Source organism: Camelus dromedarius, chromosome 13, assembly GCF_036321535.1.
Source record: "Camelus dromedarius isolate mCamDro1 chromosome 13, mCamDro1.pat, whole genome shotgun sequence".
Lineage (NCBI taxonomy): Eukaryota > Metazoa > Chordata > Mammalia > Artiodactyla > Camelidae > Camelus > Camelus dromedarius.
Window position 1 is genome coordinate 67,672,489 of NC_087448.1, and position 16,279 is coordinate 67,688,767.

Consider the following 16,279-nt stretch of genomic DNA (forward strand, 5'->3'; position numbering starts at 1 on the left):
TATGAAAAATAAATTAATAATATTTAAAACTGTCAATAAATGCCACTTACAGTGGTGAGTGAAAAAATAGGTAAGTAAACCTCTAATATTCTCAAAACATTGATTTCAAATATTAAAAATTTACAATATAGCAAAAACAATAAATTCTAAATTTATGCCCTAAGTATGATAGTCGAGTTGAAATTACTATAAAAGCATCAAGAAAATTATTCCAAAATGATTTCAAAAAAAATTTTTTAAGCTGTGGACAACTTTTCTTCAACTGAATTCTTGCAAATTGATTAAAAAAAAAAAAAAAAAAAAGCCTGAGGTGCCTAGGCTAAAGCAAACGTGAGCTTTCAAAGCAGCCCAACTACAAGGCGGCCCTGTGGTACAGATGGTCCACTGAGACACAGCCTGAACACCACTCAGTTAAAGGGACTGCAGCTCCCAGGAAATTCTGGAAATACACAACAAACCACGTGTAACACACTGAGGATGAGTGTATACAACGCTCCTAACTTCAGTAGAAATTCTCAGAGTTCTTTCCTTCTCCCCTCCCTTTTATAATTACTTACTGAGCCAAAGACTGTGTGTCAGACATGGTACACACTGGGGAAGAAATGTGTTAGGTGGGGGTAGGGATGACAAACAGAAAATAAGGTAACAAACAAAGAGATTATGATTTGTAATGAGTGCTATGAAAGGAACAAACTGAGTGCAGATCACAAGAGAATAATGGAGGTGAGTGGTGGGGAGATGGGTTTTTCAGAGGAATATTTAATACGTGGAGGGAGAGGTCTGATAATACTTGCTAGAAAGATGGGATGTTTTTTCTTTTTGATTTTTTATTATAGAAAAAATTTCAAAAGTAAATAAAATACAATAGTAAAATAAAACAAACCTCCATGTATCATTATCCACTCACTACCTATTCTATTTTATCTATATTCATACCCACTTCTCCCACCTCACATTGAATTATTTTGAAGTAAATCCCAGGCATCATATGATGTCATTTATAAATATTTCAGTATGTATCTCTAAAACATAGTCTCTTTTCTCTGACCACAATAGAACAAAATTAGTAAATGACAACAATAAATTATCTGGGAAGCCTCACATATTTAAAATTAAATAATATATTTCTAAATAATCCATGAATAAAAGATCACAAAGAAAACTGAAATCCTTTTGTACTAAATGATAATCAAAATACAATGTGACAAAATTTATGAAATTTAAAAGAGCTTAGAGGGAAATTTATACTTTTAGTTGTTGATATTAGAAAACAACAGTTTAAAAATCAATGCCCTAAGGTCTACCTTAAGAAGATAAAAAAGAAATGTAGGTCAGAAGTAAGTAGAAGGAAAGAAAGAATAAAGGTAAGAGCAAAATACAATGATACAGACAAAACACAGATTAACAAAATCCACAATGAAATAGGGACATTACCATGGAAGCAACATTTGTGAAAACAGATTAAGAGAATATTATTGCTGTTGCTTTGTGCCAATAAATTCCACAACTTAAACAAAATGAACAAATTACACAAAAAATACAACTTATCAAACACAAGATGAAACATTAAATGTGAAGAGCTCTATATCTATTAAGGAAATAATAACAGTTTGGTGAATTCTGTCAAACATTTAAGGAAGGGTAACTGTCAACCCCGGAGAAACTCCGTCAGAATGTAGAGGGCGAAGAAAGACTGCCTAACTTGCTCTGTGAGGACAGTACGACTTGGACCTAAAGACAAAGATATCACAAGAACCACAGACCAACATCCCCCAAAAGACCTAAAATTCCTTTAAAGAAAAAGAAACCAAAAAACAAAATGTAAAACTCCTTAACACATTAGTAATTCAAATTCAGTAATATATATAACCAAGCAGGGATTATTTCAAAACTGCATAATTGGATAAATATTAGACAGTAATCGATGTAGCCTACCCATGTAACAGAGACAAACTATATGGTCACATCAGTACATGCAGAAAGAAGTGTTTCATAAAACTCATTACCATTTACAAGAAAACAGAAGGGAACTTCCCAAATCTGACTGATGGCATCTATAGAAAACCTATAGCTAGCATTCCACTTGATGGTGAAACACCGAAAATACTTTCTGCCAAGATTGGGAACAAGTCCAAGACGATGGCTCTCACCACTTCTCAACATCGTCTGAGAGGTTCCAGCAACACAATATGAAAGAAACAAATTGAAAGCATAAAGACGGAAAGAAATAAAACTACTCCTATTCACAGGTGACATCATTATTTATGGAGAAATCCCAAGATATAACCAAACCTATCAGTGAACTTAGAACACAATTTACGTAATATATGTAATAAATAATATTTTTAAAAAATCAATCCTATTGCTAAGTTTCTAAGAAGCAAACAAGTGGAAAATAAAAATTTTAAAATAATCTCATTTATAATAATGTCAGAAAACATAAAATCCTTAGGAATGAATTTAACAAAAAATGTGTAAAGCCTCCATACTAAAAAACTATAAAATTTTTGAGAAAAATTGAAGAAAATCTTAAAAAATAGAAAGTATATCTTTCTACGATTCATGCCTGTAAGTTTCAATATTATTCAGATGTCAATTCTTTCTAAACTGACGCAAACTATAATCCCAGTAGGCATTTTTAAGAAACAAATTACTAGCTGATTCAGTAATTTATACGCTAAGGACCTAAAATAGCCCAAACAACCCTGAAACAAAGAGTAAAGCTAGTGGCTTTACGCCACCTTACCTCAAGTCTTGCTGTAAAGCAGAGCGACCTATTATTAGCTGAGCATAGAGAAGAGATCAATGGAAGAGAACAGAGCCCAGAAAGTCTCACATTTACAGTCGTTTAATTTTTTACAAAGGTTCCAAAGGAATTCAATGGGGAAGAATCTTTCCAAAAAGTGCTACAACAACTGTCCAAGCTACCTGAGGTGAGGGGAGGAGAGGCTCAAACATTACGCCAGACTGCAAACACAGATGAAGTGAGTAGATCACAGACTTAAAGGTAAAACTAAAATTGTAAGAATTTAGAAGGAAAAGAGGGAAATATCTTCACAATCAGTGAGCAGAAAAAGCCCGACACAGAAAACAACAGTCATAAAAGGAAAAAACTAGTAAATTAGACACCATCAAAATTAAAAACTGCTGCTCACCTTAGGTCAAAGAACCACAATCAAGTACATTAAGAGTAAGCTTCCGTGGTCCTTTTTGTGCTTAACTTTACTTACAGTTATCAACGTAGAAAAAAGCTAAGAATGTCGGTTCCTGAAATGAAGTGGGGTTTTGTTTGTTTTTAAAACTTTGTACTGAAGTATAATCATGACAGAGAAAAGCACATGATCGGCAAGCACACAGCTCAGTGAGTTTTCTCACGTGAAACCAACATGACCAGACCCAGAGTGAAATCGAGAAACAGAACATCACTAGCACCCTGAAAGCTCTCTCGTCTCCTGCTCTGGTCCCCCCATCTCTCCAAAGGTAACCACTCTCATGGCATCCAACATCACTGACCACAGTTCAACAGATTTAATTCTTTAAAACTAGAGTGTAGAGAACTGACATTTAGTGTACAGATGTCTTGCCTCAAGGTTCAGGAGCATGAAAAATGTATCAGTTAAATGAAATACCATTTCCAATACGGTATACCTCTGGTTAAGAATGTCCCCATCTCACTCCTGTTCTCCTCTCATGGAGGGAACTCTTACATGCCCTCCAAATTCTAAAGCCTTCCTCGATTCTCCAGTTCAGAGGCACACCCTTTCCCAGTCTCTGTACGCTTGGACCGCAGTGCGCCGCACACCGCTATCAGCACTGGTGTAACACTTACAGGTCTCTTTCCTCGCAGCGTGTAACACTTAAGGCCAGGAAACCTGACTTGTTCTACGTTTCTTTACTTTCACTTAGTTTAGTTCCTGTCAACATGTTACACAATAAATGACCGTTAGTTGAAAACCCAGTAGTATAGAATCTGTTAAATGAGTAAAACTATTTAAATTAATACCTCCAGTTCACAATAGCCTATGTCTGTGTAGACAGATGGCTGAAAGCAATCAAAGCAGATTATTATAACATATATATTCTAAAATATTCTGATTAAAGACAGAAAAGACAAATTTGGACCCATGGTTTTACAACAGGAAAAACTGAAGTAAAGTCTCATGGGAGTAATACTCACTTTAAATTATGAATAATTATTTAGTAATGCATTAACGACGTGAAAAGTATTTTCCTTCAGGATCAAAATGAGTTTCTAATTACCATATGGCAATGGTTCGCTTCCAAAAGAAAAAGGCATGTGTTTTTACATATTCAAATGAAAAGGCAGATACAATGAAAAATCAAATGACACAATCTCATTTTAAGTTCACATAAGTAATGAGTAATTTATCTCATCTTATTAAAAGAGAAATAGTATTGATATGAACTAACATACCATTTTTACTGCGTTTGATGAGTTAATAAGAAAAACTGCACCTTTACCTATTTAGTGACATTTCTGGGAAAAATACGTACTTACATAAACAACTGAGATTTACTTAATCCCAAATAAATAAATTTATATAGAATTTTTTTGCTAGAATGACTTGCCACCTTTACTTCTCTTCAAAAAACAAATGCATGTGTGACTGAAGCACAATGCTAGACACCAGAAATTGATACAACATTATAAACTGACTATGCTTCAATAAAAATATATTTACAGGAAAAAAAATGTACTTTTCTATAGATATTTGACAAAAATATATCTCAACTTTCAATGAATGTGTCTATGTGACAAATACAATCCAGAGACCTACAGAATGGACACCCATAAGCCAGCTGATAATAATGATGATAAAAAGAGCTTCACTTACTGCTATTTCTCTACATGCCGACATAGAGATCCCGGTTCCTTCTATTTGTTTTAAAGCATAGTCTTTATCATCTTTCCTGTAAAAACAAAGTTATTTTAATATACAGATATATCTAAAAGTATGTGTATTTTTAATAAAAAATATAAATACATATAAATCACATATACTTTGACACTTTCAACATACACTCACAAATTTCATATGGGAAAAACATTTTAAATGATCTAGTCCAATTCCACTACTTGATGAGGGAAGTTAGATTCAAAGGAATAAAAAGACTTATTCAAGGCCCTGTGGTTATTTGAGGAAGACAAAGATTCAGAGATGACGCTCCTGACTCCCAATGACAGGCTCTTTCTGCTATAACGTGCAGACGCTCCCTCTCTCCGTGCGTGCACGCATGCGTGTGTACACAAGATACATACACATAAAACAAGAGTTGCTTTCTTAAAGCCCATTCAGATATTAGGGGCCAAGAAAACTAAGAAATGAATGTATCACTAAACTACAAAATGATAGGATGTAAAACATGGTACAGTCCTTACGTCTCCAAATACCTTCAAAGAGATTCACTCAGCAAGTGTTTACTGAGCACTTACTATGTCTCCAGAACTATGCTCAGTCCTGGGGATACAGCAGAGTTCCCCCCGGGTCCGCCGGCCCTGAAAGGTGAATAACCCACCACAATGCGATGTGGCGAGTGCTCCAACGGGGCCTTCACAAACCGCAGAGGCTCCCCGAAAGCCACGGGTGGAGACCCAAGCAAAGCCTTCTCCAAGGAAACACCACCTCACTGAGGCTGCAATGGCAGTTCCCAGCCTTTTTGGACTCAGGACCCCTTTACTCTCTTGGATATCACTGAGGACCCTGAAGAGCTTTTGTTATATCTACCTACGTTAACCCTCTTTGACTTTAAAAATGGGAATTTTTAAAAAGATACCTACAAAAGCATGATATCCATGAGCCACCAGGGCAACGGTATCATCACGTTACATCACCACGTTACATCACCTTTGAGAAAACCCCACTGCACACGCGTGAGAGTCAGAGTGAAAAAGCACACAACACAGCACTATTATGAAAACAGTGTTGATCTTGCAGACCCTCTGAAAGGATTTTGGGGACACCGAGGGGCTCCCAGATCACACTTTTGAGAACTGCTAATTTAAGGGGTGTGTGTGTGGGTGTGTGTGTGAGTGAGTTAAGAGGGGAACACAGTATGAAGGCATGTGAGGTAAGGGAAAATCATTTGAAGAACAGATATAGTAAACAATGGGAGATGAGGCCAGGAATATAATTAGGAACCAGATCATAAAAGTCTTTTTACTCCAAGAACAAGAGGAAGTATTCCATTAAAGATTTTTAAACAGGAGAATATCCATTCTATTTTGTTTGGGGCAAACATCTTTGGCTGCCTTTTGAAGGCTTCGGGGGAGTAAATAAGAGCAGGAGGCAGAGACCAGTCAGAAGTCAACAGTGTTAGAATGACGCAGGTGACATCGGGTGAGAGGTGACGGTGGCTGCTGCGGAGAGCAGACGGACCGGAGCTGTGAGGTGGAACCTGCAGCACTTGGGGACAGAATGCCGGGGATGAGAAGGAAGAGGCATCGGAGACAACGACGTCGGCCTCGGCGAACAGGCTAACGACAACCTTACGCACTGAATAAACGCAGCAGGAGGGAGAGCTCTGAGGGAGCCGGGAGGTACAGGTCCCCTGTGAGACACCCACGTGGGGATGGTAACCTGAACAAACATGTCTAAAGCCCAAGAGAAAGCTGAGGACATCAGCACATACCTGCAGCCATCAGAGCCACCAGAGTACGTGAGGGGAGACCGAACAGAAGGACTGTCGAGAAAGAGACTCCCCCAAGAGGGCAGGACAGTAAACAGCATCAAAAGCGCAGAGAGGTCTAGCGAGGCGAGGGCCGAGTCGCGTCCACAGACTTTGGTGCTGGATGAGGCAAAACCCACTGCGGTGGTGCGGTGGCGGGGTGGTGGAGTGGTGCGGTGGTGCGGTGGAGGGGTGACGGGGTGGCGCGGTGGCGGGCTGGCGGAGTGGCGCGGTGGCGCGGTGGAGGGGCGGTGCGGTGGTGCGGTGGCGGGGTCTGCACCGCACGGGGCCGAGGGCCGAACGGGGCCTAACTCGGCTGAGACAGTACATGCAGGTGATTCTTTGGCGGGGAGAAATTAAGGCAGCAGAGTTACATACAAGGTTAAAGAACTTTTTTAAGATGGAAGAGACTTCAATATGTTTAGTACTGAGAGGAAGAACCCACGGGAAAGGAGGTGACAGGGAAAACCGGAAGAGCAAAGACCAGAACACTGGGGAGAGATGAGACTCAGAGCTGGAAGGGGAGATGCGTCCTCCTCTGCAGCAGGAGGAAAGCGGCTGGAGGGAAGGAGAGACACGGGTGCAAAGAAGTTGGTTCAGAGGCAAAAAGCCAGGGATTCCTCATTCTGATGGCTTTCACATTTTTCTGATGTTGGAGATGAGGTCAAATACTAAAACTGAGGGCAGAGTGGTAGAGCTGGAGTTCTGAAGAGAGTGGAGTTGAGTGAACAAATGAGTAAGTCCTTAAAAAAAAACTATCAGGTTTATTTAATACTTTATTATTTTAAATTGTTAATAAAGCTTACATAACTTTATCTTTGTTTTTATGATATATTTACACCAAATCCTTAGTTGCAAAAACAAGTCCCAGTTACATTATTTTTCTGAAAAAAAAAAAAAAAAAAGATTTGTTTTATGACAGTTTTACAAGTGCTTTCTAGTAAAGCACCATGGGCACACATTATATTAAAAATACATTAAGAATATCTATAGCTAATATTCACCAAGTCTAAGTGATTTCTGAAAGACTTGAAAGGGTATTAAAGAGGGTGACACAAAAATAAAATGCAATTGGGGTCAGACTAAGACCCCAACTTTCATGCGCATGTTATTAATTTAACCACATGGTCAACCCAAGAGTGCAACACTCTGTTATGTCTACCGTTGAGGATAACGTCCTAGACTTGAGCCCTTTAAGGAGAGAGAGTGCTCTGAGAGGAAATAAATTTAGCCAGAGATTTAACCATTCACTAGCCCTGGGCTTTATTTAAGAACGGCCAAGTCATTATGTGGAAATTTCTCTGCAAGGAACTAAAAAATTCTAATCTGAAATCAGTCCTCTCCCCTATCCCAAGTAGTTTCATGTTTTATATTTTATAAAATTATCAGAAAAGTAAAATGGGAGAATTAAAAATGAAGCTTTAGAAAGATGTATGATTATCAAAAAGGCAACTGTCTCTTGAAAATCACTTAACATAATTACGGTCATAATATAACAGTGTTTTGTGGTTTACAGAGCTCACTTATTTATCTAGCCATTCACACAGTCACTTTTTAGTAAAAAAGCACACTGGATTAGAAAAAGATTCACTTCCTAGCTCTGCACTACAAGCAGAGGGATGGTCAACTGCACCTTCAAGGGTTGCAAGAAAGCTTCAGAAAGAGTCTACTGAAGCAGAGAGTCTTAGGACTTAAGAAGTGTGTCAGGAAAGGACGGAGGGGTTGGGAAGGAGATCAGGAGTTACACGAGACACCCCGGGAAGGGGAACAGCTGGCACGAAACCACAGCAGCACAGCCGGGGTCTCAACGCTCAGCAAGGAGCAAAGGGAAGCGGCAGCAGCTTAGCATCAGGGAAGAACGCCCACAGCCCCACCCAAGGGAGAGGCGGGGGGGGGCACTTATGCCAGCTGCCTCCAGAGAGGGTGCAAAGTATGTGTACTTCACTTCAAGGAGTGTACAAAACAAGTGAGTATGACAACAAAATAGCACCTTTAAAAACAAATAAATCAAAGCCGAGACAGCGTGTGAACGTGAGAAGAGCAGAAAGAAGAGGGCGCGGCCATGATGAACGCTTGCCTTTAACACATGGGAGGATGAGTCGCAAATGTAAAATGGTGGTAAAAGAGGGGTTAAAAAATGAGTCTTGTTTAGGCAAAATAACGTACTGAACACAGATATCAAACTTCACTCCCCTCCTAAATCCTACTAAAAACTATGGGAAAGGAAATGTTTTAAAGACATAAACCCATAAAGGATGAAAAATGGAAGAAGACAGCATAAAAATTTGGAAGCCAGAATGTAAGTGGACAAAGAGGAGCTGATTAAGAGGATCCAAGAAAACTAAACCAGAAGCTGAGAGCGGACAAAGCTGAGAACCAATTAGGTCTGCACAGCGAAACCCTCCAACAGCAGAGAGCAGAGCACAAGCCTCCCCTCCCAGCAGCAGCTGGCGGGACGGAGGGTAAACTGAAGAAGCAGCCTAGAAAACAGAGCAATAAAACTAAGGTAAAGAAATGGGAACGAAAGTCAGGACACCAGAGAACCAGTCCATGAAATCCAATACACAAATAAGTAGGAGCTTCAGGAAAAAAGAGCAGAGAGAAGAAAGGAAGAAAACTTACAAAGTGAGACATGCACAGAATGGGTTATATTGTGGACATAAGGGTCAACAGGATTTGGTGACCGCCTGCAATATTGGGCACTGACAGAGAAATGCATCCAAGATAACTCATAAGCGATTGGGTGAATAATGTTGCCACTAAATACAAAGGAGAATACTAAGAAGTGGTTCAAATTTGAATGCGTTCAGTTTGAGAAACGTGTGATACATCAGAATGGAGTGTGTGGATGAGCATATGAATGAGTCCGGAGCTCAGAACCCAGGCCTGGCCTGGAGATGCAGACTTGACAGTCCTCAGGGCACAAACAGCACCTGAAGCCTGCAAATCGACGGTACTACCTCAGGGGACAGTGAAAGAGGAAAAAACAAGGCTGACATCTAGACTCTGAGGCATCCAGCTCTGAGGAAGGCCAACATTTACATCTGAAGCAGAAGACAAGGAGGTCCCCCAGAAGGAGGAGGAGAAGTCATACGTATAAAATAAGAATGAGTGCAGTATAAAAAACCAGAACTTAGAGATGTTTCAGAAAGGGAAACTGCGCTGAAGTGTAAGACGGGGGTGGTGACAGGAGGGACCCACTGAAGGACCACAATGTTGGAAGAATCGTAAAGGTAGTGACTCATTCCTTTCTCACAACACTGTAAGAGAGCTTCTTTATCCCCATTTTACAGATGAATAAATTAGGGCCTAGGGAAGGTAAGCGACATACTCAGGGTCACAAAGCCAGCAAGCCACACAGATCCAGAACCTGAATTCTTAACCATTCTGTGATCTTGGCTCCTAAGTGTTGCTGGGTTTAGCAATGTAGAGAATGGTGACATTAGCAAGTAGAATTAATGGAATGGTGGCAGCAGAAGCCATTCTGGAGTGGGCTGAGGAGTACACAGAAAGCAAGGAACAAGCAACTCTTAAGAAATATGCCCATGAGGAAAGGCGGAAAGACGGCAGAAACTGGGAGTCACTGCCCAGAAAGTATTGTTGTTGAACTTGCTACTAAAAGGAGGGGTCACACACTCGAATATCTACAGCGATCAGGCAGACATCACTTCTACAGCAGTAAGAACCACCAGTGCTCGCGTACATTCACAACGCACCAGGTACCATTCTAAGTATTTGGTATGTATTAACGCATGTAAGGCCAAGAACAGGCCACTAGTGCCATTTTACAGATGAGAACAGTCTAGTAGTGGCCAAAGTCAAAACAGCTAGCTGGAATTCAGACCTCAGCAGCCTTGCTCCCAAGTATCATCTGTTAAAGAAAAGGTCAGGATATGCATGATGCAGGGGCTCTGGTAATGTGAAGGGCACACGGACCCTGAAGAGCGTGCCTAAGGCTCCCACAACGGCGAGCACTGCACACACACAGTGCTCTGTGAGGTGACACGCTCCGGGTCTGCTCCGCCCAGTACAGGAGCCACCAGCCTCACGTGAGCACTGGGCACTTGAAATAAGGGTGGTGTGAATGAGGAATGGAACTTTACATTCTACTCCATTCTAATTAATTTAAATTTAAACAGCCACATGTGGCTAGTGGCTACTGTACTGGACAGCACAACTATAGAACATTGTGAATGTTTTAACTGAAAGATATGCCAGAAATAAAGATTTTACAGTGAAATCTTTTCATTTTAAAATGCTGGTTCCTTTCAGAAAAAAGCTGTTTATCAAACAATCCAGATATGCATCAAGAGAACAGATACATGGTTTTCACAAGTTACAATGAAATTTATGGCAATAAAATGAGTAAGAGATAGCTATATGTACCAATGTTGGTGTCTCAAAAACAATGTCTGAAACAACGTTGTGGACTAAGTACCACTCAACACCATTTATGACATTTAAACACGTGCACAGGACCACGTAACATATATATATATATATATATATATATATATAATACAGACATATAAAGGCATTCATAGGAATTTTAACATCAGGTTGCTGATTACTTCTAGGGTGAGAGATGTAAATTTGATCAGAGAGGGTATAATAGTTTCTTATTGCTGTTCCAACAAGCTACCACAAACGTGGCTTAAAATAATGCAGATTTATGATCTTGCAGATCTGTAGGCTGGAAGTCCAATATGGGTCTCAGTGAGCTAAGATGAAGGTGCTAGCAGGCAGCACTCTTTTCTGGAGGCCCAGGTGGAGAATCAGTTTCCCTGCCTTTTCCAACCTACAGAGGCAACCACTATATCCCTTTGTTCATGGAACTCTTCCTCCATCTTCAAGGCAAGAAACAGTGGGTCAAGTCCTTCTCATGTGCCATCACTCTGACCTTGCTTCTGTTGTCACACCTCTTTCTCTAACACTTCTATCTTCCTCTTCCACTTTTAAGGACCCTTGTGATTACACTGGGCCCACTCAGATAATCCAGAATAATCTTCCTGCTTTAAGGTCAACTGATTAGAAACCTTAATTCCATCTGCAACTTTAATTTCCTGTTGCCACGTAACAACATTTTCAAAGGACATGGATATCTTTGGTGGGCAAGCACGACTCTCACGCCCACAAAGAGCACACAAGGAGCTTTCACTTAGCTTTATTCCTCAAGTAGAAAAATAGAGGTGTTCATTATGTTTTTTATTATATGTCTTTATATACCTCAAATATGTTTAGAAGCTTTTGATGTGAGGCTTTCTTTCAAGAGAAGCTTTTCCAACTTTCATAGAGCCTTAAAACTTTAATGAGCTCACTCAGGAGCAGTAAGGGGTAAAGGGAAGGAAGCAAGGAAAGAATCAAGACTTTGGCCCTGCTTCAACCTAAACACATCTTCTTTTTATTGCCTTTTTCTTTTCTACAAATATTTCACTTGAAAAAAAAAAAAAGATTCCAGTTATTCAAACAAACAAAAAAGAGAATACCACTGGTCTGAGGTTATAAGAAAAACTATAATAAAATAAAAGCAATTTATATGGTACAAGAAGTAGATAATTAAACAAGCTAACTCAGGATTTAATGACAGTCAAAGAGATATGTTTAGTTCTACAAAGAGGCTATTGAGGAGCTGAATGATGCCTTGGATAGTTCTGTAGGGCTAAGGAGATAAAATTTACAGTCCAAGGACCACTAAAGCCAGGGAGGAAAAAGCAAGGGGTGTCAGGGAGTGCCCACGCACTTTGCTGAGGTCCTCAAGAGCAATACTCTAAGAGCAATATGAACAGGTGTCCTGGCTCTCATGAGGACTGCAGCTCAGCTTCAAATATCAAAGCTTAAAAAGAGATGGAGTCCCAGACTGCTAGCTCCTTCAGGCACCAAATAAAAACGCTCACTGTAGAAGATACTATCTCCTAGGCATAAAGTTCTTTCTACAGAAAACTTCCAAACATAACATCTAACATAATAACAAAATAACCAGGCTCACAAGGAGACAGAACTAGCAGGAACTGCGAACAGACAGACTCACAAGGGCCCCAGTCTATGCGGTGTGCAACTGTGCACGCTGTGCTCGAGATGATGAAGGCCGGAGAATCCTCGCAGCCTCAAAGCCCAAGAACAGGCCGCAACAGACTTCTGAGGAGGAAAAAATTCTAAAAATGAAAAACGTAACTGCATCGAATAATACTATGGGTGAGTTTAAAAGCAGAAGCACATCAAACGGGATTATTAACAGACTGGGAGAGAGATTATAATAAATTATACAAAATTAAGAACAGAATGACAAAATGATGAAAATTATGAAGGAGAAAGTAAGAGATATAAACAATACAGTTGAGAAGAGTTAGCATACATAAAATTGGATCCCATCAAGAAAGAAGAAACAAACAAAAAAATAAACAGAGGTCACAACCAGTATTTTAAAAGACAATGGCTGAGAATTTTCTAAAACTAACGACAACAAATTACAGATTCAAGGAGTATTATGAACCACAGCAGCAGGGTGATCTTCAGGCAGAGAGAAAATGACCCAAAAAGGAAGCACAGTAATGCAGACACATTACCTGCAAGGGAATGGTTAACTGGACTACAGTGATTTCTCAACAGAATCAACAGAAAACAGAAGAATATCTTAAAATACTGAAAGAAAACAACTGTTAATCTAGAATTCTACACCCAGCAAAATAATGACATTTTCATTTGTTATGGGAGCTAAACCCATCAAGGCTTGGATTGTCCCATCTAAACATCTACCCAAATTTGGACAATATTCTCTAAATGCAGAAGCTAAGAGAAGGACTAAAACCAACAAATGAACACTTTATGGAGAAAGGAATCATTATACCTCATACTAATCCTTGTAACACCCAGTCTTCCTGATTTACAACAAAATCAAAAATACAATGGGAAGGAATATAAATTTATTCAGGACCTTAGGGTCACAGTAAGATAATTCACCTCCCCTCCCACCTCACCTTCCTACATAACCAAGCCAAAATATTACTTTATCTTCACTGCCCCTTGAAGATATATATTTCATATTTGTACAAGTGTCTTTCTGTAGTGTTCCTTTACATCAAAGTACTCACACTTGTTTGCCTTGGGAAAATCAACAATACAAATGGATAGTTACACCCCAGGAGTTCACAGAGTCACCCTCCAATTTTTCAACAAGTCCTCACCCAGTTTTGTTTATTATGGGGTAGACATAAACCTTTCCTTGTTGGAAATACACAGCTCAAACAGTAACAACAACAAAAGCAACAAAAAAAGTACTTGATTTTGTGTTCCCAGCCTGAGGAATTCCAATCTTTCTCTCTGATGAGCGGTACCCATTTTGCTGAAGCTGTTATTAAGGAGTTTTCCAAAGCCCTTCCACTTACTCAAGAAACTTCACTGTCCTTAACACCTCCAATCTTCAAGAAAGGGAGAAAGAACAAAGGGAATTAATACTAATACTAGCCAAGGTCTCAGAGTCTCTCAAGCTTCTCTGGCCTAAGATAAAGCCATTGGCTTTAATGACAATGAAGTCAATTCTTCCTGGAGCTCAGCCAATCTCCAGTTATGACTTAGAGCAGGCCAGCCCACGTTCCTAGGTATGTTCTCTGATACTAGACTCCACGCTCCGGCAAGCAGACAAGGCCAAACACTCTCTGCCAGGGACTCAATATACTCAGTCTTACCATCAGCAGGTACGACATCCTGGTGAACAAGTCCTACGTGACCTGAAACCTGGAGACACAGTCTTCTGGAAGAGACAGAGAAATACAGGCCTTGCATCTGATGGAAAGAACTTACCTACTGTTACCTACTCTAAGACTCCTCGGAATCATGTTGCTCAATTAAAACGGTGTAACCCAGCCTTGAATCACTGGATGACTGTTCCAACCAGACACCTCAAGCTGAGGATTCTTAGGAAGCTTCCAGAAGCAAAAGATCATTGGAAGCAGAGGTCTTCAACCGAAGACCTCCAGATCAAGACTCACAGATCAAGACCAGTGACTGTCATGCTTTAATCTCTACTGTTCTGTTCTTTGTTTTCCTAGCTATCTTCTTTCCTCTTTTGCTGTTAAGGTTACCTTTGACTATGTCATCTAAAAGGCCCCTATTCTTAAAACTGGTTTTTCCATTTTCAGTCACTCCCTTGTACGAGGCCAATACCTGGCTAAAATTTACTCATGATTTGATTAAAGCATACAGTCAAATTGCCTCAGTTCATCTAGGTTGCTATAACAAAAATATCGTAGACTGGGTGGCTTATGAAAGAATGAAGGCATTTCTTGGACATGCCTTCATTCTATCATGCAATATTTTTAAAAATGTGTCTTCCATTCACCCTCTCTCAGAAAGCTACTCAAGGAATTGCTTCAGCAAAATATGGGAGTAAATTCAAGACAGATGGAGACCCAGAAATCAGGATCCCACACAGGAAACCGGTGATAGAAATACTAAGGATGGTTTTCTATGGAAGTTCTAAAACATCCATGAAGATGGAAGAGGAAAAATGTAATTATACATGGGGCCGAGAGAAAGTGCGTAACAGAACTCAAGTCTTCATATTCTATTTTAGGAAATCAAAAGCAAAGTCTAAAATTCAAAAATAAAGAAATAGGAGAAATAATATGTTATGCTGAAATTATAGGGAGGAAATAGCCAAGACTTGAAAGTACTTGCCTTTCAGAAGCAAAAATCACAAAGGAAACAGGATGGGGGCCAAAGATGCTACCTTTCCTTCTAAGTTTTGCAGTACCATTTTACTTTTTAAAATTTGAACATGTATCATTTCAATTTAAAAAATTTTCGAGCAGTTACCAGTTCATTGTTGTATTCGAGTTCATTTCTATGACTCCCAATTTCACCATTCTACTAAGAGATGAGCAATAACAACTCTTCCCTACACACGAAATACGTGGGTGAGTGTGGATATGTTATATGTACATATAAATATCAAACATTGCTGATGTCACATTTAGTCTAGCTTTTTAACTTAAGTGTAGCTCAGTAAATTATCTTCACTATCTCTTAGGGCTTCTATGTACTGTGGCTTCAAAAAGGTCTCTTTGTTTTTCTATACACTGTAAAGAGTTCGGGTATGCAAATCTGGACACAGAGAGGAGTTTGAAATGGGGCAGGCACATCCAGGTGAACCAGAGAAGCCAATGATGCTGGATGCTGCATGAAGGCAGAATCAAAAGGAAGAGGGACTGTCAGGAACAAAAACATCTACTAGAAACTTTTGAAGCATGTGAAGCTCTTCTTCTATTTCCTTTACAAACACTTCAGTAAAGTCTACGGTCCTGAATAAAGCAGCTGTGTGCGTGCTGTGGGGAGGCAGGAAGAGTGCAGACGGGACTGAAGGATTAGAAGTGCTGAGTTCAGATTCCAGGATGCCATGGATCGAAAACAATGGAAGACAAAGGATCTGAAGAACTGAAGACACAAAATGAAGTGACAGCTGATACCTGATTACATCTACAATTTAAAGAACGTGAAAACATGCTTAAGCGTTTAGCAGACCACCGAAGTACAATCATCTGCCTGTTTACACGACGCTTGAGCATGAAGGCTGGCTCACATCCTGATTTTTTAATAG

The 16,279-nt window shown here is 39.7% G+C and overlaps 1 protein-coding gene across 4 annotated transcripts in view; it reads right to left on the reverse strand.

The window, feature by feature from the left end:
* Positions 1-16,279, reverse strand: part of CDK8 (cyclin dependent kinase 8) — an 85,804-nt gene that overhangs the window by 46,410 nt on the left and 23,115 nt on the right. For all 4 annotated transcript variants that reach the window (XM_064493256.1, XM_064493255.1, XM_010981641.3 and 1 more), the window contains exon 2: positions 4,857-4,932. In XM_064493256.1, the coding sequence (XP_064349326.1) occupies positions 4,857-4,932 (76 nt within the window). The remainder of the gene's footprint in view (positions 1-4,856; positions 4,933-16,279) is intronic.